Source organism: Excalfactoria chinensis, chromosome 8, assembly GCF_039878825.1.
Source record: "Excalfactoria chinensis isolate bCotChi1 chromosome 8, bCotChi1.hap2, whole genome shotgun sequence".
Classification (NCBI taxonomy): Eukaryota; Metazoa; Chordata; class Aves; order Galliformes; family Phasianidae; genus Excalfactoria; species Excalfactoria chinensis.
The window spans coordinates 14,695,294-14,708,909 of NC_092832.1; the positions used below are offsets into that span (position 1 = coordinate 14,695,294).

At 58.8% G+C, this 13,616-nt stretch overlaps 2 protein-coding genes across 6 annotated transcripts in view; one reads left to right on the forward strand and one right to left on the reverse strand.

Annotated features, from left to right (window-relative positions):
* The first annotated feature begins 26 nt into the window (after positions 1-26).
* On the forward strand, positions 27-6,518 carry PRKAB2 (protein kinase AMP-activated non-catalytic subunit beta 2). Of its 2 annotated transcripts, none has more exons than XM_072342735.1 (8): positions 27-101; positions 1,509-1,686; positions 2,024-2,190; positions 3,082-3,175; positions 3,375-3,495; positions 4,814-4,947; positions 5,230-5,298; positions 5,664-6,518. In XM_072342735.1, exons 2-8 carry the CDS (start codon positions 1,525-1,527, stop codon positions 5,739-5,741), a joined length of 825 nt encoding a protein of 274 aa, XP_072198836.1. In that variant the 5' UTR covers positions 27-101; positions 1,509-1,524; the 3' UTR covers positions 5,742-6,518. The 2 variants fall into 2 exon arrangements, with proteins under 2 accessions (XP_072198836.1, XP_072198838.1); XM_072342737.1 differs by having other exon boundaries at positions 3,375-3,489.
* Positions 6,519-6,665: 147 nt separating this feature from the next.
* The window catches only part of PDE4DIP (phosphodiesterase 4D interacting protein), a 29,596-nt gene continuing 22,645 nt past the window's right edge, over positions 6,666-13,616 (reverse strand). For 2 of the 4 annotated variants that reach the window (XM_072342733.1, XM_072342731.1), the window contains 22 exons: positions 13,306-13,373; positions 13,053-13,201; positions 12,668-12,959; positions 12,421-12,583; positions 12,203-12,319; positions 11,945-12,123; positions 11,664-11,773; positions 11,252-11,487; positions 10,990-11,041; positions 10,445-10,662; positions 10,172-10,348; positions 9,549-9,743; positions 9,283-9,414; positions 9,063-9,182; positions 8,813-8,990; positions 8,620-8,744; positions 8,407-8,505; positions 8,100-8,278; positions 7,749-7,886; positions 7,538-7,676; positions 7,396-7,442; positions 6,666-7,190 (listed from right to left, as the gene is read on the reverse strand). In XM_072342733.1, the coding sequence (XP_072198834.1) occupies positions 7,158-7,190; positions 7,396-7,442; positions 7,538-7,676; positions 7,749-7,886; positions 8,100-8,278; positions 8,407-8,505; positions 8,620-8,744; positions 8,813-8,990; positions 9,063-9,182; positions 9,283-9,414; positions 9,549-9,743; positions 10,172-10,348; positions 10,445-10,662; positions 10,990-11,041; positions 11,252-11,487; positions 11,664-11,773; positions 11,945-12,123; positions 12,203-12,319; positions 12,421-12,583; positions 12,668-12,959; positions 13,053-13,201; positions 13,306-13,373 (3,146 nt within the window). In that variant the 3' untranslated portion in view covers positions 6,666-7,157. Of the gene's footprint in view, positions 7,191-7,395; positions 7,443-7,537; positions 7,677-7,748; positions 7,887-8,099; positions 8,279-8,406; positions 8,506-8,619; positions 8,745-8,812; positions 8,991-9,062; positions 9,183-9,282; positions 9,415-9,548; positions 9,744-10,171; positions 10,349-10,444; positions 10,663-10,989; positions 11,042-11,251; positions 11,488-11,663; positions 12,124-12,202; positions 12,320-12,420; positions 12,584-12,667; positions 12,960-13,052; positions 13,202-13,305; positions 13,374-13,616 lie in introns of all 4 variants that reach the window. The other 2 variants (XM_072342732.1, XM_072342730.1) reach the window with 1 other exon arrangement.

The following is a 13,616-nucleotide window of genomic DNA, read 5'->3' on the forward strand; positions in this document are numbered from 1 at the left end:
AGAGCAGAGCGGGGGCGGGCTAGAGCGCCCCGCAGAGGCTGGCGGTGGAGGCGGCCGCCATTTTGATCGGAGGCGGAGAGCGGGGCGGCGGCGGCGGGCAGGTGGGGCTGCGATCGGGATTAGCGGCGGGGGGCTGCGCTGCCCCCGTGTGCGCCGGGACCGGGGCGACGGCTGGGCGTCACGGCTGGGTGGGCCGCGAAGGGGAGCGGAGCGGAGCGGACAGGCGTCGGCAGGGGGTGGGGCTGTCAGGGAGCTGCCGGGTGTCAGCGCGGTGGGCGACACTGTGGTTGGTGGCACCGCAGCGGTGACGGTCCGGTTGGTGGTAGCGTGACGGGTCGCACTCGGTGACGCTGCGATGGCTGGCGCTGGGCGGTGCCGCAGGGGGTGGCAGCTGCCCGGACCCCGCAGGCGTAGCTGTCCGCAGCGTGGGCTGCAGCCTGGGGACGCGGAGCTGGGTGACACCGAGGGATGTGAGGTCGGTCAGCCCTGCCCTGCCCTGCCCACTCATCCCTGCCGCGGGGTGACCCGTGGGCTCGCTGCCCTCCGGCCTCTGAAGGCTTAAGAAATACTTCAGTAATTGCCCCATAATTGTTTAAAGCCGGCCTTTGGCTGCCGGCCTCACCTGGCTCTCCTCACATAACTTGATCTTCTAAGCAAATCCGCAGATGTCACAACGCAGCCGATGGAGCAAGGCTGGCTTCCTGCAAAACAAAGCTGGGCAGGGGGCAAGAGCCCCGGCCCACCTCGGCTGCTGCCATCTGCCTGAGGCCTGGCAGCTCCGCATAACCCATGGTGGCTTTGTTGGTCCCAGAAGCCAGGTGCAACACAGCCAGCTCCCCCTGCCTGGCCTGCAAGCAGGGTGGCACAGCGATGGTCTGGAGTCGGGCATGATGAGTGCAACCTCCCGAGCAGCAGAGCCTTCTGCACACACCGTGTTGTTACTCCTTGCCCTGGCCACGCTCCAGCCTGGGCGATTCCACTCAGGCTACTTTCAGCACAGTTCCCTCTGCCAGGCGTGAAGCTGTAGCTCCTCTGCCCGCAGGCTCATGGAGACTTGTTGGGAGCTGTTAAGCAGCTGCTACTTTCACTCTCCGGCTGTTTTCCTGCTGGATGTAGCGTTTTATTCTGTGCAGGCTGACTGTAGGGTTGTGAAAGAGGCTCTGTTAGCGCCGAGAGACAATCTGCCACTCAAGGGTGGCTTTATTTTTCTCATCAGCCCTTCTACTTGTGTAGGATGCGGTCTAACTCATGTTTGTTTGAGGGTATAACAATTACCAGCTTAACTATCACGATGGCTCATAAGGGTATGCCTATAATTAGTTCAGGCTGTCTCGCTTGTTAAATTCCCCTTCGGCTCCCAAACTTGGCATCGGGAAAGAACTTTGGGCCTTTTTTAGGATTGCTGTCACTCTGTCCTGGCGAAAGGCAGCGGGAAGCAGCGCCCTCGCTCCCTCCTCACTGCTGGAGCCCGTGGGCATCGGCACGCTGCCTTCTCCTCCCTCTCACAGGGGCTGCTGAGCTGTCATGGGAAACACCACCAGCGAGCGAGTGTCTGGTGAGCGCCATGGCTCCAAGTCCCACCGCTCCGATGGCTCTGGCACTGCCCATCCCACAAAGGAGCACCCACACAAGATCATGGTGGGCAGCACAGATGACCCCAGTGTTTTCAGCTCCCACGACTCCAAGGTAGGGGGCTGGCTGTTGCCTTTGTTGTCCTCGCATTGGGTGCTGGGTGGTGTCCCATAGGGGGCTATGTTGGGCTGAGGCTGCTTTCTAGGAGAGGATTTTTGGTGAGAGGGCTGTCGAGAGCAGCCCTCTGTTTAATTCAAGCTAAATACAGGCAGGGTGTCAGGGTGCCGGGGTACAGCTTTCATAGCAGGAACCACAGGCTGAGCTGCAACACAGAAGAAACATCTCCTGGGATGTATGGGTGGAGCTGCTTGCCTAGCCTGAGGTTACTGTTGTCTGGGATGTGCAAATGGAGGTGGGGGGAAATGAAACGGCTCTGGTGTTCTCTGCTCAGATTCCCGGGGACAAGGAGTTTGTTTCATGGCAGCCGGACCTGGAGGAGTCAGTGAAGCCATCCCAGCAGGCTCGCCCCACTGTCATCCGCTGGGCTGATGGAGGCAAAGAGGTCTTCATCTCTGGATCTTTCAACAACTGGAGCACCAAGATCCCGCTCATCAAGAGGTAGCTAGCCCCTCGGCTCACCCCATGTTCTCCTCCATCCATCGCAGGGAGCATTTTTCTCAGTGCCATTTGCTGTTCCCTTTGCCCAACCTGGCTTCTCACAGTTCATCGTGCCCAAGCTCGAGGTGTGAGCACAAATATGCAGTCAACATCCTGCCTGGGTGTTGCTGCAGTGGTAGGGAGAAATTGTGAAATGGGACAGGACAGGATGGGCCTCCTTGCTTTCCCAATTGCATGCCACACAGCAGAGCCCTGCCCAGGTGTGCTGCAGTTCTCAGAAGCTTGGTGGCCTTTCTCCTTGCCTACCTGTGTTGCTGCTAGAGGGAGTTGTTTAGTTGTCCCTCACACGTCTTCCTTCCATAGCAGTGTTCTCGTTGTTCTGCAGTACACCTGTGTTTTCTGTGGAAACACTCTGTAGGACTGGGCATAATCCCAGCAAATACCTGCAATGGGATCATCTCAACTGCAGACTTCACAGGCACTTCATGCTTCCATCCTGCAGTACCAGCAGAGGTTTAGATTTGTTGTCCACTCACTCTGTCCAATGTGTCTTGCACTTGGCATCTGTCATGTCAGCTTCCCTACATGCAGGGCAGGGCTGCAAGCTGAGCTCCTGTTTGCCTTGTGTCCTGATTGGAACAGATGATCTTAGTGTTTTTTTCCAACCCTAATGAGTCTATGATTCTATGGACCCCGAGGGATCTGAATCATCCTGGGGCTCTGGGCACTCACACCTGCTCTGGCCATGCCTTGAGTGATGAGCAATCCTAACCCAGCACATGGGTGTTTGGGTCGAGGGGGCAGGCAGAGCATGACAAAGTGCTCTTCTCTGGGACAGCATCCGAAGCATCACTGCAGTAATGGTGTTGTACATCTGTTCTTTCTGCACAGCCACAATGACTTTGTCGCTATCCTGGACCTCCCAGAAGGAGAGCACCAGTACAAATTTTTTGTGGATGGCCAGTGGGTCCATGACCCATCCGAGGTAACTCTCAAAGCTTTAGTACTTCAAATCTTGCCCTCGCTGGGGCCCAAAACACGATGTAAATGCAGCATAGGGGAAGTAGGAAGGGCAGAGGGGTAACGGCATAACAAAGGCAGCTTAGGCTGGGAGAAGCTGGGAAACATGAGTACGCTTCAACTGAGGGTGAATGTAGGAAGCCTCTTACCTTAGTTCTTTCCAGCCCGTGGTCACCAGCCAGATGGGGACGATTAACAATCTGATTCATGTCAAGAAGTCTGACTTTGAGGTGTTCGACGCTTTAAAAGTGGATTCCCTGGAGAGCTCCGAAACCTCAGGTCGGGGTGAGTTTTTGTGGCATTACAGCTTTGCATGTGCTATTTTCCACTTCCTACTCTGAGATTCATGGCTCTGGGGACAAACAGCTCCCCTTAGTAGAGGTGTGGGCCCACACACACAGAGATTAATGTTTGGCAGCATGTCCTGTCCCCATCCTCAGCAGCTCCTAGCTGAGGCATTGTCTCCAAGGAGGCCGTGCTGGTGTAACCTGTTCTGTGCTAGCATGGTCCCAGAGCAGGGTTGGTGCCTGCCTGCAGCTGATGTGGCCATGTCAGACCAGTGAACGCTGGGAACATCTCTCCTTTCTGTCTGCTCAACTGTGAGTAAGTCATCTGATCTGGGGTAGAAGCTAGGTGAGAGCAGGATCCAGGCTATTTTCAGCAGCTGCTCTTGGTTTTCACACCAAGTCTATTTGTACAATTGCTAGCGCATCAGAAAGCTCTCTCCACTCGTGTTACAGCAGCAGGTTGAGTTACCACACAGATGCTGGCAGTGCTGGCTTGGTGAGCGGTGCTGGCAGGTAGTTCAGTCATGTTTCAGTCCAGGGTGCTCTGAGCGTAGCCTGCCTTCCATGCTTTAAGTCCTGTCTCAGGTACAGCCTCAGCTCCAGGCCCTTGCCCAAGCCCAAAAAGAAGCCATCAAGCAGCATCTCCAAGGAGGTGGACCCTTCAGGGTGCTGGCTGTTCCAAAATGAGCAGGTCAGATGTGGATGGGAGATGCAATCTGTCCAGCTTACAGTGACCACAAGCTCCTGAGGTCCCTCACACAGGCTGAGCAGCTCCTAAATCCTCTTCTGGAGCCTCTGTGTCAGGCAGTTGTGCAGATGTACTGCTTGCTGTGCCCCTGCACTGCTGTAACGGGTGCTGCTCTGGGGCAGGCTGCTTGGAACAGGGAGGGGGACCCAGCAGTGCTGAGAGTTGTGTGCAGGGGTCCTGGGGTGGATACCACGGGGTGCCTGTGTTGTGTCAGTGCATGTGCTGCCTTACAGGCATGCTTGGATACACCCACAGCTCGCCTGGCTGCTTGTTCTGCTGTGAAAAGTCTGATCTGTTGCTATATGATACACGGCTAAGGGGAAACTGAGGTCTGAAGACCCTTCTGAAACAGAACAAGTCACCTTCTATTCCCTAGATGCCGTGGTTTCTAAACTGATGAGCCTGTACTGCTGCCCCACTACAGGCTGATCCCAGCCTTCTCAGTACTAGTTGCAGACTGGGCTCACAGAACACTTCAATGTCTGAAAGACCCTGCTGGGTTCTCAGCATCCTAGGAGCTGATCAGTGATTTAGCCACCTTATGCCTCTTCCTGTCTCTTTCCTTTAGACTTATCAAGTTCACCACCTGGACCTTACGGCCAAGAGATGTATGTGTACCGGCCTGAGGAACGCTTCAAATCCCCTCCCATCCTCCCGCCTCACCTCCTCCAGGTCATCCTCAACAAGGACACCAATATCTCGGTGGGTACCAGCACACAGCTGCATACAGAGAGCAACGTAGAGGCCAGAAGGGGATTCCTGTCTGCAAGAAGCCTGCTCAGCCCTTAGCTGGTGCCTGGCCCTTGCTCTTTGATGGAAAGAGCATCAGTTTTTCTCAGTGACCACTCTGCCTTGTGCTGAGCCGAGCTCTGTTCATGTTCTGAACAGCCACCCAGCAGCTCAGATTGTCTGAGGGCAGCTCCTTGCTTCTCATGCTGGGGGTCAGGGTTCTGCTATTCTCCTCTGACGCTTCTCTTGTCCTAGTGTGACCCGGCCCTGCTGCCCGAACCCAACCACGTCATGCTCAATCACCTCTACGCCCTCTCCATCAAGGTAAGGGTAGCCCCAGAGACCACAGGCTGGGGGGAGTAGCTGTGACTCCCAGAGGTCACAGAATTCGGACAGCCCTGGGGTGGTGACGGTGGCACAGAGGTACAGGGACTCACCTGGGGATTGCTTGGCTGCCTGGTTAAACGTGGCATGTGCTGGGGTGTAGGTGGCGGTGATGTCCTTACAGCTCTCAGTTCCCTGTAGCTGCCTCCTCACAGCTCCGTGTCTTGGGTGGGTGGGTGGTTCTTGGTGTCTGGGCCAGCCCCCCAAGCCCATAGAGCAGCAGGGGCCTCTTCCTCCCAGCTGCCTGGGGTTCCCTATGGCACTGAGCTCCCCACCCACTGCAGCTGATGCTTTGCCTCTCACAGGATGGCGTGATGGTGCTCAGTGCCACACACCGCTACAAGAAGAAGTACGTCACCACGCTGCTGTACAAACCTATCTGAGCCGGGGCCTCGCCCTCCCCCCACGCAGGACACGAAATGCCACTTTGTCTGCACATGCTGGGCCACAGGACTGTGTGAGGACTGGCTGCTGGATCCAGCCTCTAACCTGGGGGAGCCCGCAACCCCCAGTGCTGAGCCCAGGCCTGCTGGGGCCATCCTGCTGTCCCATTATACTGGTGTGGTTTGATTTAACCCTTGGTTTCCGCCCACCTGCAGCTCCCCTTGGCTTCAGTGAGTCTCTGGGGCTGCTTTGCTGCTCACGGAACAGCTTTTCCTCGCTCCTGACACAGAAAGGGCTTCACTGCTCCTCTGCTCTAGACTGTGATCGCCCTGAGGCTGTCCTGGCACTGTCCACAGCCAGGCCAGCAGCAAAGTGACCTTTTGCTGCTCTGGTAATGAGCCTCCGAGGCCACGTTGGTCCTTGGAAGCTCGGGGAGCCTCAGCCTGCCACTGTCCCTCTGTCCCTCAGCCCTGGCTGCAGGGCTGTCCCGTTCCTTGTGCTTCCCAGCTTCAAGGAGAACTCTTGGCCTCTACCACGTTCAGTGCTGAGCCAGGAGGAGGGAGGGCCGAGCTGGATGCGCCATGCTTACCTGCTGCCAGAACAGCAACATCAAGGACTGAATGCCTGCCCCATCACCACCATCGGGTGCTTCTGGCGGGCCTGGGGAGAGCGAAGCAAGGCAGATACCCCAGGATCCCAGCTACATCCTCTGCTGCTGTAGCAGTGCCACGTGACAGGGTTTTCTCTATTTATTACAGTATTTATTGTTCTCTGTGCTGCTGGCCTGGTGTTGGAGGGGTGCTTGGGGACAGTGAGACCACTACCCATGTGTTCAGTGTAGAGCTGCCCCCTGGGACAGCCACCAGGACCCCGAGGTGGTTTCAGGAGGGGGCACAGCCGCAGGGACAGGCGTGCTGCAAACACCAGAACCCAAAGGAAACCTTTATTGGGGATTCTCAGGCCACTGAAGAGACTGAAGAGTGTCATTCCTTACATTTTCCTCCCATGCTGGGGCCTTGACATGCCCAGGGAGGACCCTGAAACACAGCTCCAATATCTATACCTCTCTCTCTATATATACATACATCCATGAGCAGGAGCGGGTATGCAGCAAGGTTACACACAAGACTGAGTTCCAGGGCAAGAGGTGCTCGGCTTGGACGGCCGTGACACCCTGCTCTGAGCACAGTGGGTGGAAAGGGGCAAGCAGTGAAGCATGGGGCAGGCAAAGCCCAAGCCAGCTGCTGCGATGCCAAGCAAAGGCGGGTGAAGGGCACACAACTGCCACAGGAGTCCAAACCCACTAACAGCAGTGCCAGGGGCAGCGCTGGAACCCCTGAGCCCTGTCCATTCCAGCCCTCCAGCATGGGCCATTGTGTGGCCAGGGACATTGCTCCCATCATTCAGCCTGAGGCTCACGCAACAGGCAGGGCTTGCTGGGCCTTCACCTGGTGAGAGAGCACACACAGCAGTGAGGGCAGGGCTGGGACTGTTGTGCCCCAGGGACAGGGATGCAAGGAGTGGGGGCAGCCCACAGGACCCACACCAATGCATCCTGGGCTCACCCTACCCTCTGTTGTCTGGGCCTCAACTGGGGCTGGGCACAGATGGCACCAGGAGAAGGGCATCTAGCCCTGTCCAGGGCAAACTCACCTCCAGGTTTGTCCTGGCCTTGTGCAGCACGTTGTGAGTCCTGGTCACTGTGAGGGACAGAGGGACAGAGTCAGCAAGGTTCCTGTGCCACAGGGTGACCTGAGGCACAAGGGTACCAGGCCAATGTGGCCGTGCCACATACACTGGCTGACTATGAACTGCTCCATGCTGTCCTTGAGCTGGGCCATGCTGTGGAGCTGCTTGGCTGTGCTCTGCAGAGCATCCTCCCTCTTGGAGAGCTGGGCACGCAGTGCTGTGATCTCACTCTGTAACGCCTGCTCCTGGGATGAAACATATGCCGTGAGCAGCGAGCATCCAGCCTGCTCACCCTGATGGCTCCCCATGGTGCTCACCTTGCCCTGGTGCTGAGCAGGGCCAACGGGCAGCACGGTGCTCCAGAAGGTGGTGAGGAGCGAGGCACACTCCTCCAGGATGCGGTGCAGGGTGCTGGCACTGCCCCAGAGGTGCCCTGTACCTATACAGCCCGGGACCTGTGGGAAAAGGGTGCGGGAGCAGGTGCTGCTGGAACACCTCCATCCCCCTCCTCTGCTACGGGGACTGTGCAGCAAGGATCCAGCCCTAAATCACCCAAATTAGCACCTGCCCTGGTAGCAGCCTGGTATGCCCGCAGCCACGGAGCAGATGGAGTAGATGGCAAAGCCCTGCTTGCTGCAGGCCCCCAACCCACCCTGCCCACCCTGTACCTCCTTTCCTGTGCTGGACAGCCCGAGTGCTGGGCGTGTCAGGCATATCAACTCATGGGCCAGTGCCTTTCCTTCCAGGATGTGTTGCTCCAGGGAATGGTAGGTGTCCAGGTGTCCAACAACATGAGCCCCTGCTGGTCCCTTGCTCTTCTTCACTGGAGGGTTGGCCCTACACGGCTCTGTAAGGAAAGCAGAGCTGGTGAGGAGCGGTGCTTGCTTCCCCTTGCAGCAATGCCCTGAGCTCAGCGAGGGTGCCGTGAGCATCTCAGTCTGAGGAGCACTCATGCAGGAGGGCTCAGGTACCTACCAACTGTATGTTGGGGCATCAACGTGTCAGAGCGTGGTGAAGAGAAGGGAGCTGCCGAGCTGGTGCCAACATCCCGCACAGGAGGAGATGGGAAGCAGCCTGGAACGAGATCCAACTGAGTCCTGCAGATGGCTGCGGCTGCTGGGGGCTTCCCTCCCTCCCTGCATCCCAAGGTCAGGAGCAGGGTTGCCGAGCTGGGCACAGTGCTGGTACCTGCACGGGGCTCAGTGGTGGGGCCAGGAAGGCTCTCATAGACATGAAGCTCTGTGCGCAGGGCCTGCAGAAGCAGGCGGTGCTCCTCACTCTGCTGCTGCAGGAGCGTTACTGTGTGCTGCAGCCTGCACAGAGGTGACATGTAGGTCTGGAGCCAGCCACAGTGCCCAGCCCTGCCATCCCCAGACCTCACCTGTTTTTGTCCTCCTGCAGAGAGAGCCTCTCGTCTCGCAGCTGCCGGATGCTCTCCTGGTGCTTGGTGAGCTCCTCTGCCAGCCTCCGCTGCTCCCCACGCCGCTGGCCCAGCTCAGCCTCTGCCTCCCGCACCCGTGAGCAAGCAGCCAGGAGGGCCTCCTGCACCCGCGCCAGCTCTGGGAACACACAGACATCAGTGTCACCCTGCTCAGCAATTCCCCTCCAGGACACAGGTGGCCCAACCCTACCTCGAGAGAACTGGTCACACTGCAGCCGCAGGGTCCGGTTGTCCTCACGCAGTGCCTGGTTCTCCCTGCTCAGCTGCAGCCCCAGCTCCGGCCCTTGAGCATAGACGTCGCTGGGCAAACCTGCAGAAGGGGGCAGGTGCTGAGCTGCTTTCCCCAGCACCATGACACGCAGGGGGTGAGCACTCAGCATGGCCCCCAGTGGCCCCGGGTTGTGCCGTACTGCTGGGCTTGCCGGTGGAGGCCAGGCGGCGTTCGAGCTGCTCCCGAAGCCGGTCGTTGGTGCAGATAGACTCCTCTAGGCGCTGGCGCAGGCTGCGGATCTCCACCAGGTGCTCCTCCAGCAGGTCTGCCCCTGCACACACAGGGACACATCTCCATGACAGACAAACTGCCCACCACACACCATGCCCACCACCTGCCCCTTCCTGCCCTGAACCTTCTGAGGCTGAGTCTCCCCAGCAGTGATGCTCCCAGCGTGCCTCATACCTGTTAGTTTCTGGCTACTTGGGCACCCTGATGGCAGAGTCCCATAAAGCCGGCCAGCAGCTGGCACATCCCAGAGGGCAGGGGGTTTGAATAGGTTCTGCAGAGTCCCATGCTGGCACAGTGATGCTGCTGGCTTGCTGCCCTCTCCAAAGGGGCCCAGCGAGGCTGTGGGCTTTGCTGTTGGCAATGTCACGCCTGCACACACAGGGCAAAGCGGTGAGGAAAAGGAGAGGTCAGGGAGGAAGAATTGGGATGACAAACCCTCTTGCTACATGCTTCTTGCTGTGCCCATCAGTGCAGCCCACTGTCTCCCATTCACTCCAAGGAGCAGAGGTTCTCCCAGTGTGTGCTGATTGCATGACACAAGTTGGGAAGCCTCAGCCTCTCTTCTACCCAATGGCTACCCAAAGCAGCCTTTTCCAAGGGGTGTTCATCCCACCCACCCCTTCTTCAAGGGTGTACAAGAGGATCCACGTGTCCCCATCATCCCCCTGTAACAGCACTGGGACTTGGGGAGAAGGAGAAAGGTCAGGGAGGGACATTGAGGCTGGGGGGCCAAGGGCCATGCAGCACAGTACAGCAGGGCAGGAAGGACCAACCCCATGCCAGGGGTGCATGCTCACTTTCTCCTAGCTGCCTCTGGAGCAATTGCAGCTCCTGTTGTGCCTCAGCCAGGGAGCAAGTACGGGTCCCACAGCAGCCCAGGGGCGCAGGGAGTCCAGTGGGCAGGAAGGAGTGAGTGGGTGCCGGTGCTGGCAGGGGGACACTGTTGGGTTTGGACAAGGAGTCAAAGTGGAGGCCTGGAGAAAGGAGTGAGATGAAGAGGGGTGTTAGCACTGGGCTCTGTGCTCCAGCCACGAGCTGCAGAAGGGCTGCATGCCCCCAGCTAGTGGTACCTGGGAGTCGGGAGGGCTCCTCGGGGCACTGGCTGCACTCGCTGGCTGCTTCCCCATCAGAGCAGGGCTCCAGAACATCAGACACAAAGGATGTGCTGGTAGCAGAGCGGGACGACTCAGAGGGAGGGTGACTGCTGCCCGGGGACTCACACCGCTCCTTTAGCTTTGCCTCCAGGCTCTCAATCACCTTCTCCTTCTCCTGGAGCTCCCGGCTGAGCCTGCAGAGACAGACCATCAGTGAGGCTAGCGACCATGCACAGCCCTTCCCTGCAGTGCCATGTCCATCAGGAGCTACAGCATATGGCTTAGTAGCTTGTGGTAGCAATGGTAATGGGAGGACGGTTAGACTAGATGACCTTGTAGGTCCTTTCCAACCTTGTGATTCTATGATACTTTGTCCACTATAGGACACACTAGTGCAGGGCCACAAGATGCCAAGCCCAGGAGAGCAGTGGCATCCCCAGCACAGCCACCCAGAGCACTGTCGGACCCCCATCCCAAAAGCAGCAATGACCCTCAGGGTGTTCCTCTAGGAGGGGTTGTACCTCAGTGCCAGGAGCTCATGGCTAGGTTTATCTTCCCCATCCTGTCGATCCCCTGAAAAAAAACAAAACAAACCAACCAAAGAGGGACTGGTTAGTGTCCTCTCAGAACCTGCCTGTCCCCAAACAGCCCAAGCAGAACAGCCCAGAGCAGGGCAGGTAGCCCCCATGTCCAAATGGTTCCAGCTCATAACAGCACCCATCAGATCATCCCTTCCCATTCCTCCGTGCCCCCACAACACCCAGTGTCCCCAAAGGCACTTACTGGTGCCCAGCTTATCGCTGAGCCTCTCGGCCAGGTGCCTGCCCTGGGCCAGCTGCTCCCGGAAGCCCTGGCCCAGGTAGTAGTCGATGTCGGTGCCGCGAAGGAGCTCCTCAAAGGAGCGCAGGGCATCGCGCAGGTGCTGGGCCAGGCTGCGGCTCACTCCACGGCCCTCACGCAGTGTTTGCCGCAGGTGGGAGAGCTCCCGGGCCTGGGCTTGGATCAGTGAGTTGTATTTCCTATAGGGTTGGGAAGAAAGGGGTCTCCAGAGCCGCCTGTATTACATGGCACGGACAGGTGCCATGGATGCGCGCGCACCATCCAGCCCTGGGACTCTGCAAGCAACCACTTCAGGCAACCCCTGCAACCTCCCATAGCCCCCCAACCATCCCCATTCCATGTGCCCATGCCATACCCTGGCCAAGTAGCAGACTGCAGCTCCCTGGGGAAGCCCCCCCCAGACTTGGCAAGAGGCAGCTGCGCCTCGAGGAGTGAGACGCGATGCACCAGGTGCTCCAGGTCGCGCTGTGGGCACAGGGTTCCATGACTGTCTGACTGCCAGCCCTCATCCTCATCAGTGAGGCTGTGGGGTGGTGAGACTGGCACGGTGGGGCACAGTGGGGGCCGCTCAGTGCCCGAGGTGTAGCCACTGGTGACAGAGATGGAGCGGGTACGGCGTTGCAGGCTCTGGATCACCTTGTTAGCATTGAGCAGCTGTGCCTTAAGGTCCTGGATGTGCTGGCGCAGAGCTCCCACATCTGGCTGGGCCACAGCCTTTAGGGCAGCCTTGCCCATCCTGAGCACCCCGGAGCGGCATGGGGAGCCCAGCTCCTCCCCCAGGCTGGGCTCGCTGAACACATCTGGTTCCTCACACTCTGCAGAGGGGACAGTGTCACTTCTCTGTGCCAGGCAGGCAAGGTACAAGAACCCCCCAGTGCCCCTAGCTCTCCTTACCAGGGCTGGTGGTCTCATCACGGTCAGCTTCAGTCTCACTCCGCCCACACGTCTCATAGCCCAAGTCCTGGAAGTCCACTTGCACGTGCTTGCTGAGCTGCTGGGCGTGCGGCTCACCTGCTGGGCATCATCCCATCAGCTCAGGGACCCCCTGAAGACTGGGTGCATGCACAAGGCACATTGAGCTGGGCATACATCCCACCCACTCCTCTACTCACAGAGCAGGACGTGGTACTTCTCCAGCTGCTCAGCCTGCGCCTGCACCATTGCCTCCGTGGCAGCCAGCTTGTCCTGCAGCTCCTGGCACTGCTTCTGTGCCACCTGTGAGTGCAGCTCCACACCCAGCCCCGGCCAGTTTCCGTGGGGCACCATGCCCTCCACCTGCCAGAGGGGAGATGGGACTGTGAGCTCCCCAGCACTTCTCCATTCCTATCCCCATCCCAATCCCATGGCTGCAGCACTCACGTGGCTCCCATCCCCTCCACCTGGGCTGCTGGGGCACAGTCTCTTGGGCGCATCATCCTGGCACCGTGCCTCCAGCGCAGGGCGCTTGATGGGCACAGCTCCCCTTTCTGCCAGCAGCCCCTGGCCATCCCCAAGGACACTGCGGCCCTTCTGCTGCATCCTGCAGGGCTCTGGTGATGGAGGGTTGCCCAGCCCAGCCTCCTCCTGTTCCCCACTCTCCAGCAGTGATGTGGCTTCGCCCATCCGCTCCTTCAGCTCTGCGTTCTCCAGGCACAGGCTCAGCATCGCCTTCCTGGGGAGCATGTGGTGCTGTGAAGGGCGGGCAGCAGCCAGAATGTGGGGTGCCCCTCGCCCACCCGCCAGCTCCCACATCCCAGGCTCTTGCCTGATGTGAGACACAGAGGAGAAGCCTGCCTCCTCCAGCTGTGCCTTCAGCTCCCGCAGCTCCTCTTCTGCTCGCAGGTCCCTCTCTGCCAGGGCAGAGGCTGTGCTCTTCTCAGTGCCTCTGCTTTCCTTAGGAGCCTGGGAACTAGTCTGGAGGAACAAAGGCAGATGGAGACATTTTCAAAGGGACTGGAAAGCAGCACAACTCCTGGCTCTGTAACCCCTGTTCCCCATGCCACACTGCCCACGCTTACCTGCTGAGCCACCTCTTCCTCAGTGCTGGCAAAGTCAGCATCGTCAACCTCTGTCCCTGCAGCCTGACCTAAGAGACAGCAAGGTGCTCAGACCAGTGGCAACAGTGGTACTGTCCACATGTCCCCAGCAATACCCATGGCCACCATGGGCAGCCCTGAGGCAGGTGCTTGCTCTTGCACATGCCAGATGCTGGGGCACCCCAGAAAGACAAAGGTCTCCCTTCCATCCCTGTGACTTGTCACTCTCTTCACAGTGGAGTTCCCACTCAGCACCATGTACTGCCTCAAGGGAGGGGACCATCCCAGCAATA

What these genes read in the sequence shown, in the direction of transcription:
- PRKAB2 (XM_072342735.1), top strand. Translation starts at nt 1,525, where the DNA reads ATGGGAAACACCACCAGCGAGCGAGTGTCTGGTGAGCGCCATGGCTCC. An exon ending in AAGATCCCGCTCATCAAGAG is followed by an intron (nt 2,191 to 3,081) that starts GTAGCTAGCCCC and finishes CTTTCTGCACAG; the next exon opens with CCACAATGACTTTGTCGCTA. An exon ending in TCTACGCCCTCTCCATCAAG is followed by an intron (nt 5,299 to 5,663) that starts GTAAGGGTAGCC and finishes TGCCTCTCACAG; the next exon opens with GATGGCGTGATGGTGCTCAG.